This window comes from Centroberyx affinis, unplaced genomic scaffold, assembly GCF_046629955.1.
Source record: "Centroberyx affinis isolate AG114_WGS23_722 - 3 ecotype Tasmania unplaced genomic scaffold, CSIRO-AGI_Caff_v1 ptg000082l_1, whole genome shotgun sequence".
In the NCBI taxonomy this organism is placed as follows: domain Eukaryota; kingdom Metazoa; phylum Chordata; class Actinopteri; order Beryciformes; family Berycidae; genus Centroberyx; species Centroberyx affinis.
The window spans coordinates 292,869-305,791 of record NW_027278790.1 but is presented as its reverse complement, the minus strand read 5'-3'; the positions used below and the strand labels follow the sequence as shown (position 1 = coordinate 305,791).

General features: G+C 41.7%; 1 protein-coding gene across 1 annotated transcript in view; it reads right to left on the bottom strand.

Annotated features, from left to right (window-relative positions):
- Positions 1-10,587, bottom strand: part of LOC139646061 (contactin-associated protein-like 4) — a 65,274-nt gene extending 54,687 nt beyond the window's left edge. The window contains exons 1-2 of the mRNA XM_071521966.1: positions 10,516-10,587; positions 5,145-5,292 (exon numbers count right to left, since the gene is read on the bottom strand). Coding sequence (XP_071378067.1) covers positions 5,145-5,292; positions 10,516-10,572 — 205 coding nt within the window. The 5' untranslated portion in view covers positions 10,573-10,587. The remainder of the gene's footprint in view (positions 1-5,144; positions 5,293-10,515) is intronic.
- Between the last annotated feature and the right edge of the window lie 2,336 nt (positions 10,588-12,923).

Genomic DNA, 12,923 nt, shown 5'->3' with positions numbered 1-12,923 from the left:
TTATTGAGATTTAAACAATGTTGGTCCTTAAATTACCTCTGCGCCTCCACCAACACACACACACACACTCACCCACATCCAGGCTATCGATATTCTGGTTGCATCAGAACTTGTTTGTTGAACTGATATTGAGCGAGAAACCTCTCAGCGTGGACGGAATCTGTATTCTGTTTAGACCGTTACATCAATAAGTAGCAGCAGCACCTTAGCTCCGGTCGGGGATTTGGGAAGAGGAGAGGAGCAGAGGGCCGAGGTGAGAAGAGGTGAGGAGGGGTGAGGAGAGGAGAGGAGGGGTGAGGAGAGGTGAGGAGAGGAGAGGAGGGGTGAGGAGAGGTGAGGAGGGGTGAAGAGAGGAGAGGAGGGGTGGGGAGAGGTGAGGAGGGGTGAGGAGAGGTGAGGAGGGGTGAAGAGAGGTGAGGAGGGGTGGGGAGAGGTGAAGAGAGGTGAGGAGGGGTGAAGAGAGGTGAGGAGGGGTGGGGAGAGGTGAGGAGAGGTGAAGAGAGGTGAGGAGGGGTGAGGAGAGGTGAGGTGAGGTGAGGTCAGGTCAGGAGTGGTGAGGTGAGGTGAAGACTGCAAACTAAAACACTACTAAACTTGAAAAGAGAATTTGAAAAGAGTAGCAGCATCAATTTCCTTTTCAGCTGGACAACTAATTCCTCTGACTGAACGTTTTTTAATGAGCTTAGCAAGCCTTTGACTCCCTAATGCAAAGCCACACACACATATACTGCACACACACATACACACACACACACACACACACTCCAAGCCACTTCAACCAGTGCATTAGTACATTCTGTTGTTCCTGCTGATGATTGCAGAGCAGCAGGTCGAGAGTCGGAGGCTCTAAGTCGACCTCAATGTGTGAAGCTGAGAACTTTTAATATATCAGTCCATTCTGGTGAAGTCTTCCATTCTCTCTGTTTCTCCATCTGGTTTACCTGCCAGGACTCTGCTGTACATGCTACACTACACTTTTGGTTCTCATATACTGTACAGTTTATCACGTAAGTCAATTCAAGAGAGTGTGTGTGTTACTGTATGTGTGTTAGCAGTGTGTGTGTTAGCTACATTTGTGTATACTTGCACACCTACACACATGTAGGTGTGTTACCAGTGTGTTTTCACTAAATCACAGGCATGTAACAGTCACACATTATATCACACAAAAGTGTTTTCTTGTGTCCTTAGATAACTTGAGAATATTTCCAAACCGCCAGCGGCTATTTATCAAAAACAAGTCATTTGAATATTTCTCCTAATCCATCTTCTTCCAGAGGGGACAACAGCAAACATGCTATTATGGGATGCAACAAAATGGTTTCATCATAAATCATCTCTCCACTTGGTGGACTGATGGAAAATAAACAAGAAGAGAATATTCTGGACTCCAGTACAAGCGGTAAGAGAGAAATCCAGACAGAATAGATACTGAGGTGAAGATAACACTGACAGACCAAAGCAGAACCAATCCTCATATTTCCTCACTGTTTTCTCTGGTTTTCGGCACATCTTTAGCGAACACCTTCTCACCTGATGGACTGTGTAATCTAAAAAAATAAAAAAAACTCGATGCATCGCCTCTATGCATCGCCTCTATGCACTGCCTCGTAGCACCTATGTCCTGTCGGACCAGAACTTAGCTTTATGACACTTACTCTCATTGTTCTCTCCTGTCTAGATCCTTGCTTGTGTTGTATTAAAATCTCATATGTACGTCGCTTTGGATAAAAGCGTCTGCCAAATGGGAAATTGTAAATTGTAATTCAATACTTTATTGCCATGTCAACACAGTTGATAGGAATATGCTTTGTGATTTGAAAGTGCTTTGTGCTGCTACATTCATTTTAAAGTACTTGTTGCCTTGTGCTGCTACCTACCTACTTTTAAAGTGCATGTTGGCTAATGCTTGCTCTACTACTACTAAGTAAATTGTACATAAAACACCTTCCACAGGCACCGGCAGCCTTGTGGTGAGCACCATGAGTGTTTTCAGTTCAATGCAGTCCAACATCATCATGACACACACTGTGCTTTGACTAGTTTTCTATGGTACCATTGCATCTGCCACTAGACAGTCTGCTCTCACTGCAAAAAAAATTCCAACTAGGCAAGTCATTTAGTCTCATATTCAAATCATATTTCAATTCCAGACACAGGCAACAACATCTTAAAATAATGATCTGTATTTGCACTGAAAGCAAGTGAAATAATCTCAGCCCATCATAAGACCTACAGTTGGAAACAACTTAAACTTATCAGACTATTAACTTTTCCTTATAACGTTACTGAATTGATCTGCACCCACATTACAGCAATCTTTTTCAGGTATCTCTCTTTTTCTAGACTATATTTAGCAATTATTTACGCACATCCAGTTCTCCAGTGGACCGTGATGGCACCAGATGCACCAGATGTGGCTGATCAGAGATTTGTGACACAACTGCAAAGCTATAGCAGTTTGGTAAATATCTTTGAACATATGCACACACAGGTATATGAGTGGCTCTAATTCCTAATTCCTGTGTTTATGTTTTGGCATAGGGGACAATATAATACACACTAATAAATATGGAGAGAAAACAATGAAGTAGACTGATCAGGTGATTCCAGGTGAAAGATATGATCTGTATTGATTTCACCTTTTGAATCTTCTTCAGTCATGAAGAGCAGAGGCAGATGAAGAGGAGTCATATTCAGTGAAGGTGTAATGTGTGTGAGAGACGCTCATCCTAAACTCTTCTGACAAGAGTGGAGAGGAAAACAACACTGAGCAAATTAAACTGACAGCACAACATGTTTTTATGACTAAAAGAAGAAGAGGTGTGATATGTGTTGATTTCCACTGTCAGAGCAGAAAGTGAACAAATCAAACTGATAACTCTATAGGTTTTATGGCTAAAATAAGAAAATTATGATGCATGTACTTTTTCACAGTGTTAATGCCAGCAGTCAAAGTTGTGAAGTTGTGAAGTATGAAAAAAGGAAGTGAATGATTTCAACTTACAATATGTTTAATTAAAAAAAGTGTGATACGCGTTTGTCTTCACTGTTGTGATAACAAGGTGACAGTGTAAATCAGCTGTGAAAGATGAAAATATAGAAGGTGTGACAAAAAAATGTTGCCAGTAAGCCTTTGCTAAGTTTCTTAGTGTCTGTGGTCTATTATGAAAAACCCACGAATAAATTGAACAGGTAAGAATAGATGTGACATGTGATTTGTTTAGTTCCGTTGTAAAAGCAGAGTATGAACAAATTAAACTAACAACAGCATATTTTATGCTTAAAATAAAAATAGTGTGATGCAGTGTGAAGGTTATTTTGATACCTGCGGTGATATTGTGTATGCATTGTGAAATATGAAAAAATTAAAAGGCGATAAAAGAAAGTATTCATTGACGTCAACATGTATATCAGTATGTCTCACTGCAGAGGGTAGTGGTGGAAACAGTCTGGAAACCAAGTTCAACTCATCCACAAGATAAAGGAGAAAGTCCCTGGACACATGCACGCACACACACGCACACACACGCACACACACGCACACACACACACACACACACACACACATACACACACAAACACTGACCCAGAAATCAGCTTGTTACCAACTGGGGACACGGCTTTTGTCCCCAATTGCACAAGCCGTCCCCAATCAACTGGTCTTAAGTCTGGTGTGTGTCCCTGAAAGTGACTTAAGTAAGTACACACACACACACACACACACACACAAACAACATCATTACCCTGTACCCAGGGGTCTGTCTCACAAACCAAGTTCAACATAGTCAGGGTATAGGTGGCTTCACAAAACCAACCATTGTCAATCCTAGTTATCAGACAGACCAGACAGATCCAAAGCAGTAAGCATTATAATTCTAGAATTTGAGCAATACAAAAACATTGCTACAGCAAAAGGTAACACTGTTGTTGCTACCAAAAGCTAGAGAGGATTGCTGTAGGAAAATTACAGATAGTGTAAACGTGTAAGTAAATAGGCTTATCACCGCCTCATCATTAAGGCACAGCAGGAATATTTTTCATTGACACAATATTGTGCCGTCACATTGAGGTGATGAAAAGATTTTCTATTCACAAAGCAATCTACTGCATCAATCACTCTCTGGAATCCTACGAAAGAATTTCAGCTCACTTAATATGCAACAGTAAATTTCATTCATTATTTATAACTATAGTCAACTAATGTAAGCTACTTGCTATTTAATAGAAGCCCTCTTACAGCCAGAGTGGGCCTGGAAATGGCCGGAAACACTACAAACATTCATTATATCTGATATAATAAATCATCAGGTTTAGCAAAGTGGTTCTTCTGCTGGTCTCTAAACACTGTCGCCCTGCAAACAGCCCTTCTTACTTATCTGTTAATGCAATAGTTTCCCCCTGTGCAGTTCTTTTATTTTCTTGTCTCATTAATTTGAATGTAATGTTTTTGTTCATTGGGTTTTGCAAATGGAATTTTTGCAATAAAGGTTACTTAAAAAAAGTCCCAAAGATCCTCTAGGAGTAGGGAAGCCATTTCTTTGGCTTTTGGATCCGATATACTGAGCATGCCGTGCTCCGGAGCAGGTTAGCTGACACCGTTGTGTTCCCATGGCGATGTACTCCGCTTTAAAGCGAGCCAGGAGACCGAAAAGCCAGCGTTAAACCCCAAATTATGGCTCTCTAACCCTCTAATCTCACTCATCATGAGACAGGACCTGGTCCCTTCCTTAGAGAGCAGTTTGAGCTGATGCCCTTTAGAGCTCTAATCTCCAGAGTAAATGAACCAGAGACTCATTTATCCCCACTGCAATTACACTGTTGAATTTGTAAATTAAATGTTGTAGCTTAAAAACTTGCACTGCATCGAGCTGCTGATTCCCTCTCTGCTCTTGTCAACTGAAGTTTTGTCTATATTGTATAAGATGCAGTGATTTGTTATGTTTGTAATTTCAACCCTGTCTGCAAAACAAATTTCCCTTATAGCACAATAACAAACTGAACTGATAAAAGGCCACAAGCGCCTTCAGCATCTTTCCAAGTGATCCCAGCAGCAGTGGAAGCCTCAGTCTTGAATCTGGAAGAAAAGCCTGGAGCGAGGTCCAGCGAGGCCGAGCGAGGCCGGTGATGAAGACAGGACTTACTGTAAGGACAGCCGTAGGTCTCTAGTCTGAGTCCGATCCGCCCGCTGGGATTCCAGTCCAGAGGAATGAGGCGGAGGAAGCGAGCGATCACCGGCTGCTGCAGCTTGTACTGAACCACACTGTCTGCATTACTGTTACCTGGAAAGACCTGGAACACACAGACACATAGAAACATGTTAACACTCTATCTGTCTGCATTACTGTTACCTGGAAAGACCTGGAGCACACAGACACATAGAAACATGTTAACACTCTGTCTGCATTACTGTTACCTGGAAAGACCTGGAACACACAGACACATAGAAACATGTTAACACTCTGTCTGTCTGTCTGTCTGTCTGTCTGTCTATCTATCTATCTATCTATCTATCTATCTATCCATCCATCCATCTATCTATCTATCTATCTATCTATCTATCTATCTATCTATCTATCTATCTATCCAGCAGACATGAATATGGAGTCTATTTTGTTTATTGGTGTAAAATCAAGCTGAGTCAACTTGTTCCCCTCTACCTTCTTATTGAAGTTACACTTCATTCCTAGAGGGCAACAGCTACTGGGTGCTGGGTAGAAAGAGCCGTGTTTCCTCGATCAGATGGGAAATGAGCGAGTTGGAGCTATTGCTGATTTACATATTTGCTGTTGCTCTGTGGAGATTTTCACTCATTAACCTCCTAAAAATTTGGAGCATGAAGAGGGAATTGAACGTAATGTCAGTCTCTTTCTGTCTGGGCTGAATGCCTGATGGGTCGGTCTCTATCTCTCTCTCTCTCTCTCTCTCTCCCCCTCTCCATCTCTCTTCCTCTCTCTCCCATCTGTCTATCAATCCTAATTACATCCTTCCTTTGAAGTTGACACGCAGGTTAACTGGCGCTCCCACTGCAGCATAAAGCTTAAACACATAATTAACTTATTAATTCCTCTGTAGTCTTCAGAGAGCGGAGCTGGATCTCCTGAAATGACGCCTTGTGTTTGACTGAGAGATGAGGATATCATCGCTGTCGGGTGAAAACCTTGTAATGGATTCATGAGAAAGTTCAATGACTCTTGGTCAGATGAAACTCTTTGAAACCCTGAATACATGATTGACAAGATAAAAACATGGCCGCTTGTCTTAGCTTCTGAAATCTGACATTGTGGAGATACGCATAGTGTTGTTGTCAGTTTTCACTGACAACGCTATGCATAAGTGTGTGTGTGTGTGTTTGTGTGTGTGTATGTGTATATGTATATTTATACCATGGTCTGGGTGAATACTCGATTCTGATTGGTTGCAGGGTGTCCATTAATTCCTGATAATGGACACCTACTAAGTAGTTCCAGTGAAAATGTCTGTTCACCGTTCTAAATTAATGCGCTAGCTACGTAGCATCAGCCTGTATCTAAAATGAGTAACCATAGCAACAGGGACGCAGTCAAAGCCTCCGTTTACAATTTGTATGTTCGTGAAAATCTTGATATTGATTTGGGGACAATGACATGGCTGGATAGCTAGCTAGTCTTGTTGTTAAACATACTGTCAAATTATATTTACTGTTTGTCAACTGTACGCAATGTTATTGACTTTGAATGTTGCTAGCATAACATTAGCTTTCTGGCTCATAGCTGAGCCAAAGGGTACTATGAGCTGAGCGGACTAGAAATATCTCCCGTTGCCAAGTCGTATCTATGGTTCATCCTATTTACTGGAGTAGTGAACAATGTTTCCATTGCATAAGAACCTTATGGGACGGTAATGATTGTTCCAGGTATTAGTCAAACCGTCAGGTGTTACCATGGAAACTGAGTTACGGCTTGTGAAAAACTTTAGATTTTGATTACAAAATCACAAAATATAAATTAATGGTCTTAATTTTCTTTCTTTGGCAAGTGACCATGATATAATCGGGATAATGCCCTTCGAGCTGTCCATTATCAGGAATTAATGGACGACGGGGAGGCATGGTCTCCTCCGCGGAGACACCTCGTCGGGCATTATCCCTTACGTACGCATGTGTATGTGCATGTGTATGTATATATATGTGTCTGTGTACTGTATGTGTATATACATGTATATGTACAAGTGTATGGATGTGCTTGTGTGCGTGTATAGGAATGTGTACTTTGTACATGCATGTGTATGTGCATATGTGCATGTATATGTGTATGTGTACATGTATGTGTATGTCTACAGTATGTGCATGTATGTGTGTTCAACGGTATGTGTGTTCATGTATGTGTGTTCAACGGTGTGTGTTATAGTGCCTGTATAAACATGCCAAATGTGTCTGTGTGAACAATTTGTCTGTGACATTGCGTGTGTGTGTGTGTGTGTGTGTGTGTGTGGTTGTGTGATAATCTAATAGAGTGAAAGCGGCTGATGCTGAGAAACAAAGTGCTGCGTTTCCTGCTGAGGAGGCTGAGGACAGAGCTGCATCTCATTTACTGTTAGAAATCCTTCAACAGAGAGTGAGAGAGAGAGAGAGAGAGAGAGAGAGATAGATTAACAGTGCATGGGCAGAGAGAGAAAAGGTAAGAGGCAACAAGAGAGGAAGAGGAAGAGGGAATGGTGGACAGAGAGACAGTAGAGAGAATCAAAAAGATAGAGAGAGAAAAGTAGAAAAGAGGAAATAAAGGGAGAGGAAAAATGAGAGTAACACTCATTCCCTCATCCTCACCCCTTAAGCTGAGTGGAGAGAGATAGAAAGAAAGACAGAATGAAGAGAAGATGAGAGTAACACTTCCCCGCATCCTCAGGCTTTAAGATGAAAGGAGAGACAGAAAGAGAGAATAAAGAGAAAACAGAGTGAGAGTTGTGTTATTCCTCCCCTCATCCTTGGCCCTCTAAGTTGAGAAGAGACAGAAAGAAAAATAGAAGACAGAGTTGTCCTCCTTCCCTGCTCTTCAGCGCTCTAAGCTGAGAAGAAACAGATAGAAAGAGAGAATAAAAAGGAGAACGATGAGAGAGTGAGACAGAAAGAGACAGAAAGAGGAAAAACAGTCGTCCTTCCCTGCTCTTCTTCTCCTCCACCAGACGTTGAGACTGATCCAGCGGCTCTGACATCAACTTTCTTCTCCGACCGACCCGCTAAGCTGAGCTGACTAATACATGGAAGTTCAGCAGCACTTTGAAATGAGCCTCGGCTTCAGCTCGGTTGATGCAGAGCGTCAAATCAACACGTTTTTAAGCTGCGAGGAGTCAGTGACGAGCCTCAGTACTGAGATTAGCTGGATTCCTCTCCTCAGCTTCTAATCAGCGGCTCTTCTTCTGCACCGCTGCTGTAACTAATGTGTTTTCACCCTGGATAAGAGTCCATGCCCACACTGGCAAAGTTTACTGTGTTTTTCTGTTTGTTGTGTTGGAGTTAGATCCAGTGGAAGCGAGCAGGTGAGGCGCCCAAACATATTTGGCAGCGGCTCACTTTGCCGGCAGGATGTAGGCGTTGTGTTTGCTTCCGACACAAACAAGACCAAAACTACTTAGTATTCCAGAGGCTGTGAACCAAACCGTGTCCCACAGCCACACGAGGACAAGAACAGGTCCGACACGACACAAAACACTGAAGGGAAGTGTTGTGTCTGCAGGAAGGAGGAGGTGAAGCCTGACTGCCTCTGCTGCCCAGCTGACTGCTTCTCCATTAAATTGAACTGAGACCTATACAGGCCAACTTAGCTTCCTAACTTTATGACAGCAGTTCTGGTTAAAGCTGCACTATTCAAGATGTTCATCGCTGTTTGCATCGCCTTGAATCTCCAAAATGTCTGCATGAATGACCATGCATTTTTGTGTTTATCTAATGAGTTTTGAAAAGATTCTCAACCTACAGAAGAGCATGCAATCCTTCACTTGATGCCAAAACATGAAAATCACAAGCACTCCTTTGTCCCTCTGTCAGTCAAAGCTCTAAACAACAACTAATCCCAAACATATGCCAATTTATGAATGTAAGTAGGATGTATATAGACATGCATGTATGTATTGGATGTATGCAGTAGGTATGTAGTTATGTTTTATGGACCGGCAAATGCAATTGTAGAAGATTATATGTATTTATGTGTATTTTAATGTGTATTTTAAACAGCAGGCGCTGTTGTGTAGACACATTTCGTTCGGGATAATAAAGTCCATCTAATCTAATCTAATCTAACCAAAATTGGACATTGGACAAATTTTCACCAGACAGCAACGTTATATAAAAATACACCTTTCTTATCAGTCTAAACCAGAAAGTGGGTCTGACAGAGCAAAGCATCCCATCTCCAATAATTGAAACTCTGTAGATTCACTGTATTTCCCGAATGAAATTCTGGTGTCGGTTATGGACACTGGTGGGAAATCATCTCCACAAATCCAAACTGTCTCCTAAACAGCAGTGAGCAGCGCTCCACCAACATTAGATCTTTTTTCCTCCCTCCAGTTGGGTAAACATTAATGTACTGTGTGCAGTTTACTGACGTCATTTTACATAATTTATGGTTATTGACATCCTTAAATTTCAAATAGTTGTCTTTTGCTGCTATTTGCTGTTTTTGTTGCTATTTGCTGCATTTGCTATTTGCTGTTATTTGCTGCACTTGGCAATTTCACATGTGAAATTGCCAAGTGCAACTTTAAAGGAGAGCAGCCAGTTCTCCTTTGGGAAGGAAAAGACACTCATCGCTAAGTGGGCAAAAGTATGCACTGTTTCTACCATGACCAACACTGTATGTCATCTCCTTGTCACTCTCCCCTATATACTGACTATTAAAGAAGACACGCAATAAAAAAACATTTTGAAGAAGTAAAAAAGAAAAGGCAGAGAGGGTTTCAGACACAGAGAAAAGCGGCCACAGCTGTGACTTTGCCTCCTCCGACACATGGAGGGATTCTCTCATGGATGTTAGTGTCAGACCGCACCGCACGGTCTCAGCTGGCGGAGCGACGCTCGGCCGCCTCTCCGTCTCCATCGGTGTCTGGCAGCCGCTCCGTCCAGTCAGCAGCTCTGCCCAACTTCCTCTCATCGCTCCATCCATTATTAATGAAGAGTGGAAGGCTCCTGATGACTGTGTTTATGTCTGCAGGCTGGACGGCTCCCTGCAGACACTACATGACTGTGATAGTCCCGGAAGACGAGCTTTATCTCCAATTAATATAAGTCAAGAACTTGAGTGGTTCAGTTTTTAGCTCTATTGCTGTGTAACATACCCACAATATCTGATACCTATGTGCCTTATGTAACAGTACCTAAGGTGGTACTGTTTTCATACTCTGTTTAATACAATAGACCCTGTTCTGACTACCTGGTGGTACTGTTTTCAATGGTACTGCTTTAACTTTAACCTATACTGTCTTCCTCCTGGTATTGTTTTAATGGTACTGTGTTGGTACTGTTTACTCCAGCAGACTCACCCCTATACTGTCTTCCTGTCGGTACTGTTTCCAGTTGTGTCCCGTGTCGCTGAACATCAGCAGGTAGCCCGTCAGCCAATCAGAGCTGCCGTAGCGACCCTGCGTGGCGACGGCGGTGATTCGGATCCGCCCACCCAGGTCCACCTCCAACCACTGATACCTGTCTGAGGAGAGAGGAGACCAACCTCCAGCTCCTGGAGGGAGAGAGAGAGAGAGAGAGCGGGAGAGAGAGAGAGAGAGAGAGAGTGAAAACCAGAAAACGCAGCAACCCAGATCCTCCTCTGTCCAGGCACTGACTCACACACACACACGCACACCTAGACTGATATTCATCTTGATGCTTTGGCAATATTGTCTTTGTACTTTCATGCCAATAAAGCACATTGAATTGAATTGAGAAAATCAGTGTCTAGGATAATTTCCTGTTTTTAGGAAGTGAGGTGGAAGAGTGATGGAGGGAGGAGAGAGTAGAAAGGAGGAGGAGTAAGAAAGAGAGGAGGAAAAGGTGGAAGAGAGAGAGAAATACCAGAATTCATAAGCGATTTATTACATGGGATGAGATGAAACAAGCTTTGGAGGCACCTGTGTGTGTGTGTGTGTGTGTGAGAGAGAGAGAGAGAGAGAGAGAGAGAGAGAGAGAGAGAGAGAGAGAGAGAGAGAGAGAGAGCGTGAGAGAGAGAGAGTGTGAGAGAGATAGAGAGAGAGAGAGAGAAAGAGAGAAATTGTATTGCTTGACCTTTAGTTCTCGACAAAAAAATCACATTCTGTTGTTATGGAACCAGAACGAAGGAAACTGAAAAGCTTTAAATCCATATCCGTAGCTATAATAGGATACAGTGTTGTGTTTAGTGCTGGAACAAATGAACGGTTTCATTCCAAAACACTGCTAGGATTTTTATTTAGTGTGTAGAATTGAAAGAATTTAGTGCAGCCAAATTGCTATATTACACAGTGTGTAATTTGTTTCCCCATATAGCCCTCTGAAAACCTCTGTTCCTCTTTATTGGTGGAGGTAAATTTAGGTGATTCCATCCTCATACACTCAGAAAACATCAAAGCAAAACACAACAATATTCACTCCACTACAAACCGGGAATCAAGCCAGGAAACGGAGCTCTGTAAGCATCAACCAATATCTTCAACTGCAGAATCCAATTATCAGCATACTGCACACGTCCATATAATATCAAACAGTCACTAATAGGGCTTTATATTTATTTCAAAACGCACAAACAACACAGAAAGGAAATTACTTTTAGCTTGCATTGGTATTCAGGGGATCAGGTCAGCAGTTTCTCACTTGAAGCAGGATCAATCGCATACACACATTTTCGTTTTGTAGCCATAACTATCATTCCTCGTCCATCTGGTGGTCCGACACCTGGGACTTCCAAGTCGGCCGCTAAACAGCATTTCATTCATGTGCTATTTTGTCAGAAAATCAAACCGGAGAGCCACAGACCACAAATCACACACTTATAAACGCTTGGATTCACTTTTAGATATCATCAATCTGTGATGTTCAATGCATTCCAGGAGTTATTTTGTGATGAAATGTTGCAATTTACTTTTTTTTTGGTGAACCCACTTTCCCTCAACCTGCCTTGTCTACTTCTACTTCAGTTAGTGATTTCCTATATTTCCCAGAATGCCTTTTGACACCCACCAAGAAAAGGGATGTGAACTTGTCGCCTTCAGTATGTGTAGATGGAGAGAGCGATAGCGAAAGCATCATGAGAGCAAGAGTGCAAGATCCTCTCAAGTTGAGAAAAAGCGAAAGTTGTGTGAAAGTAAAGTAAGTCAAATATCTAGTTTTATCATTTATTAATTTTGTTCTGATATACCTTTTACCTATATTGTGAAACAAAGAGACCCTGGTAGAGACATTTCAGTGGAAACAGATGTTGAGGCCCTGTTTTGAAGGTTTCCTGTAACATGACTTCATGTATGTGCATGAGCTGGGAGCATGAACGGAGCATGTCCTCTCTCATGGCTTTGTGCCAATTGGTTGAAAGTACTTAAGAAAATATGCATTGACCAATAACAGATCATTTCCTTGTCTCTTAGAAAACTATATAAGATTTGAACTGAGACATACTGATGTAAGCTTTGGGTGTGAGTTTATGTCTCCTTATTATTGATCAATAATAATCTCATCAATCTTCAAATCCGTCAGTGTCTGTGCTTTTATTTTGTGTATGTGTCCAGTGTTTTTTTTTTTTTTTTTAACTTTTTATTTATGAACATTTTTCACAGTATAAGGACAACAAGCAAAATAAAACAAGAAACAAAAAATAAAAAAAGCAAACAAATATGAGGTCATGGGGTGATCAATAAATCAAGGCAAATTTGCCTACTTTAAAATAAAATATCGCACGATACATACAATAATTATGAAAGATCTGTCT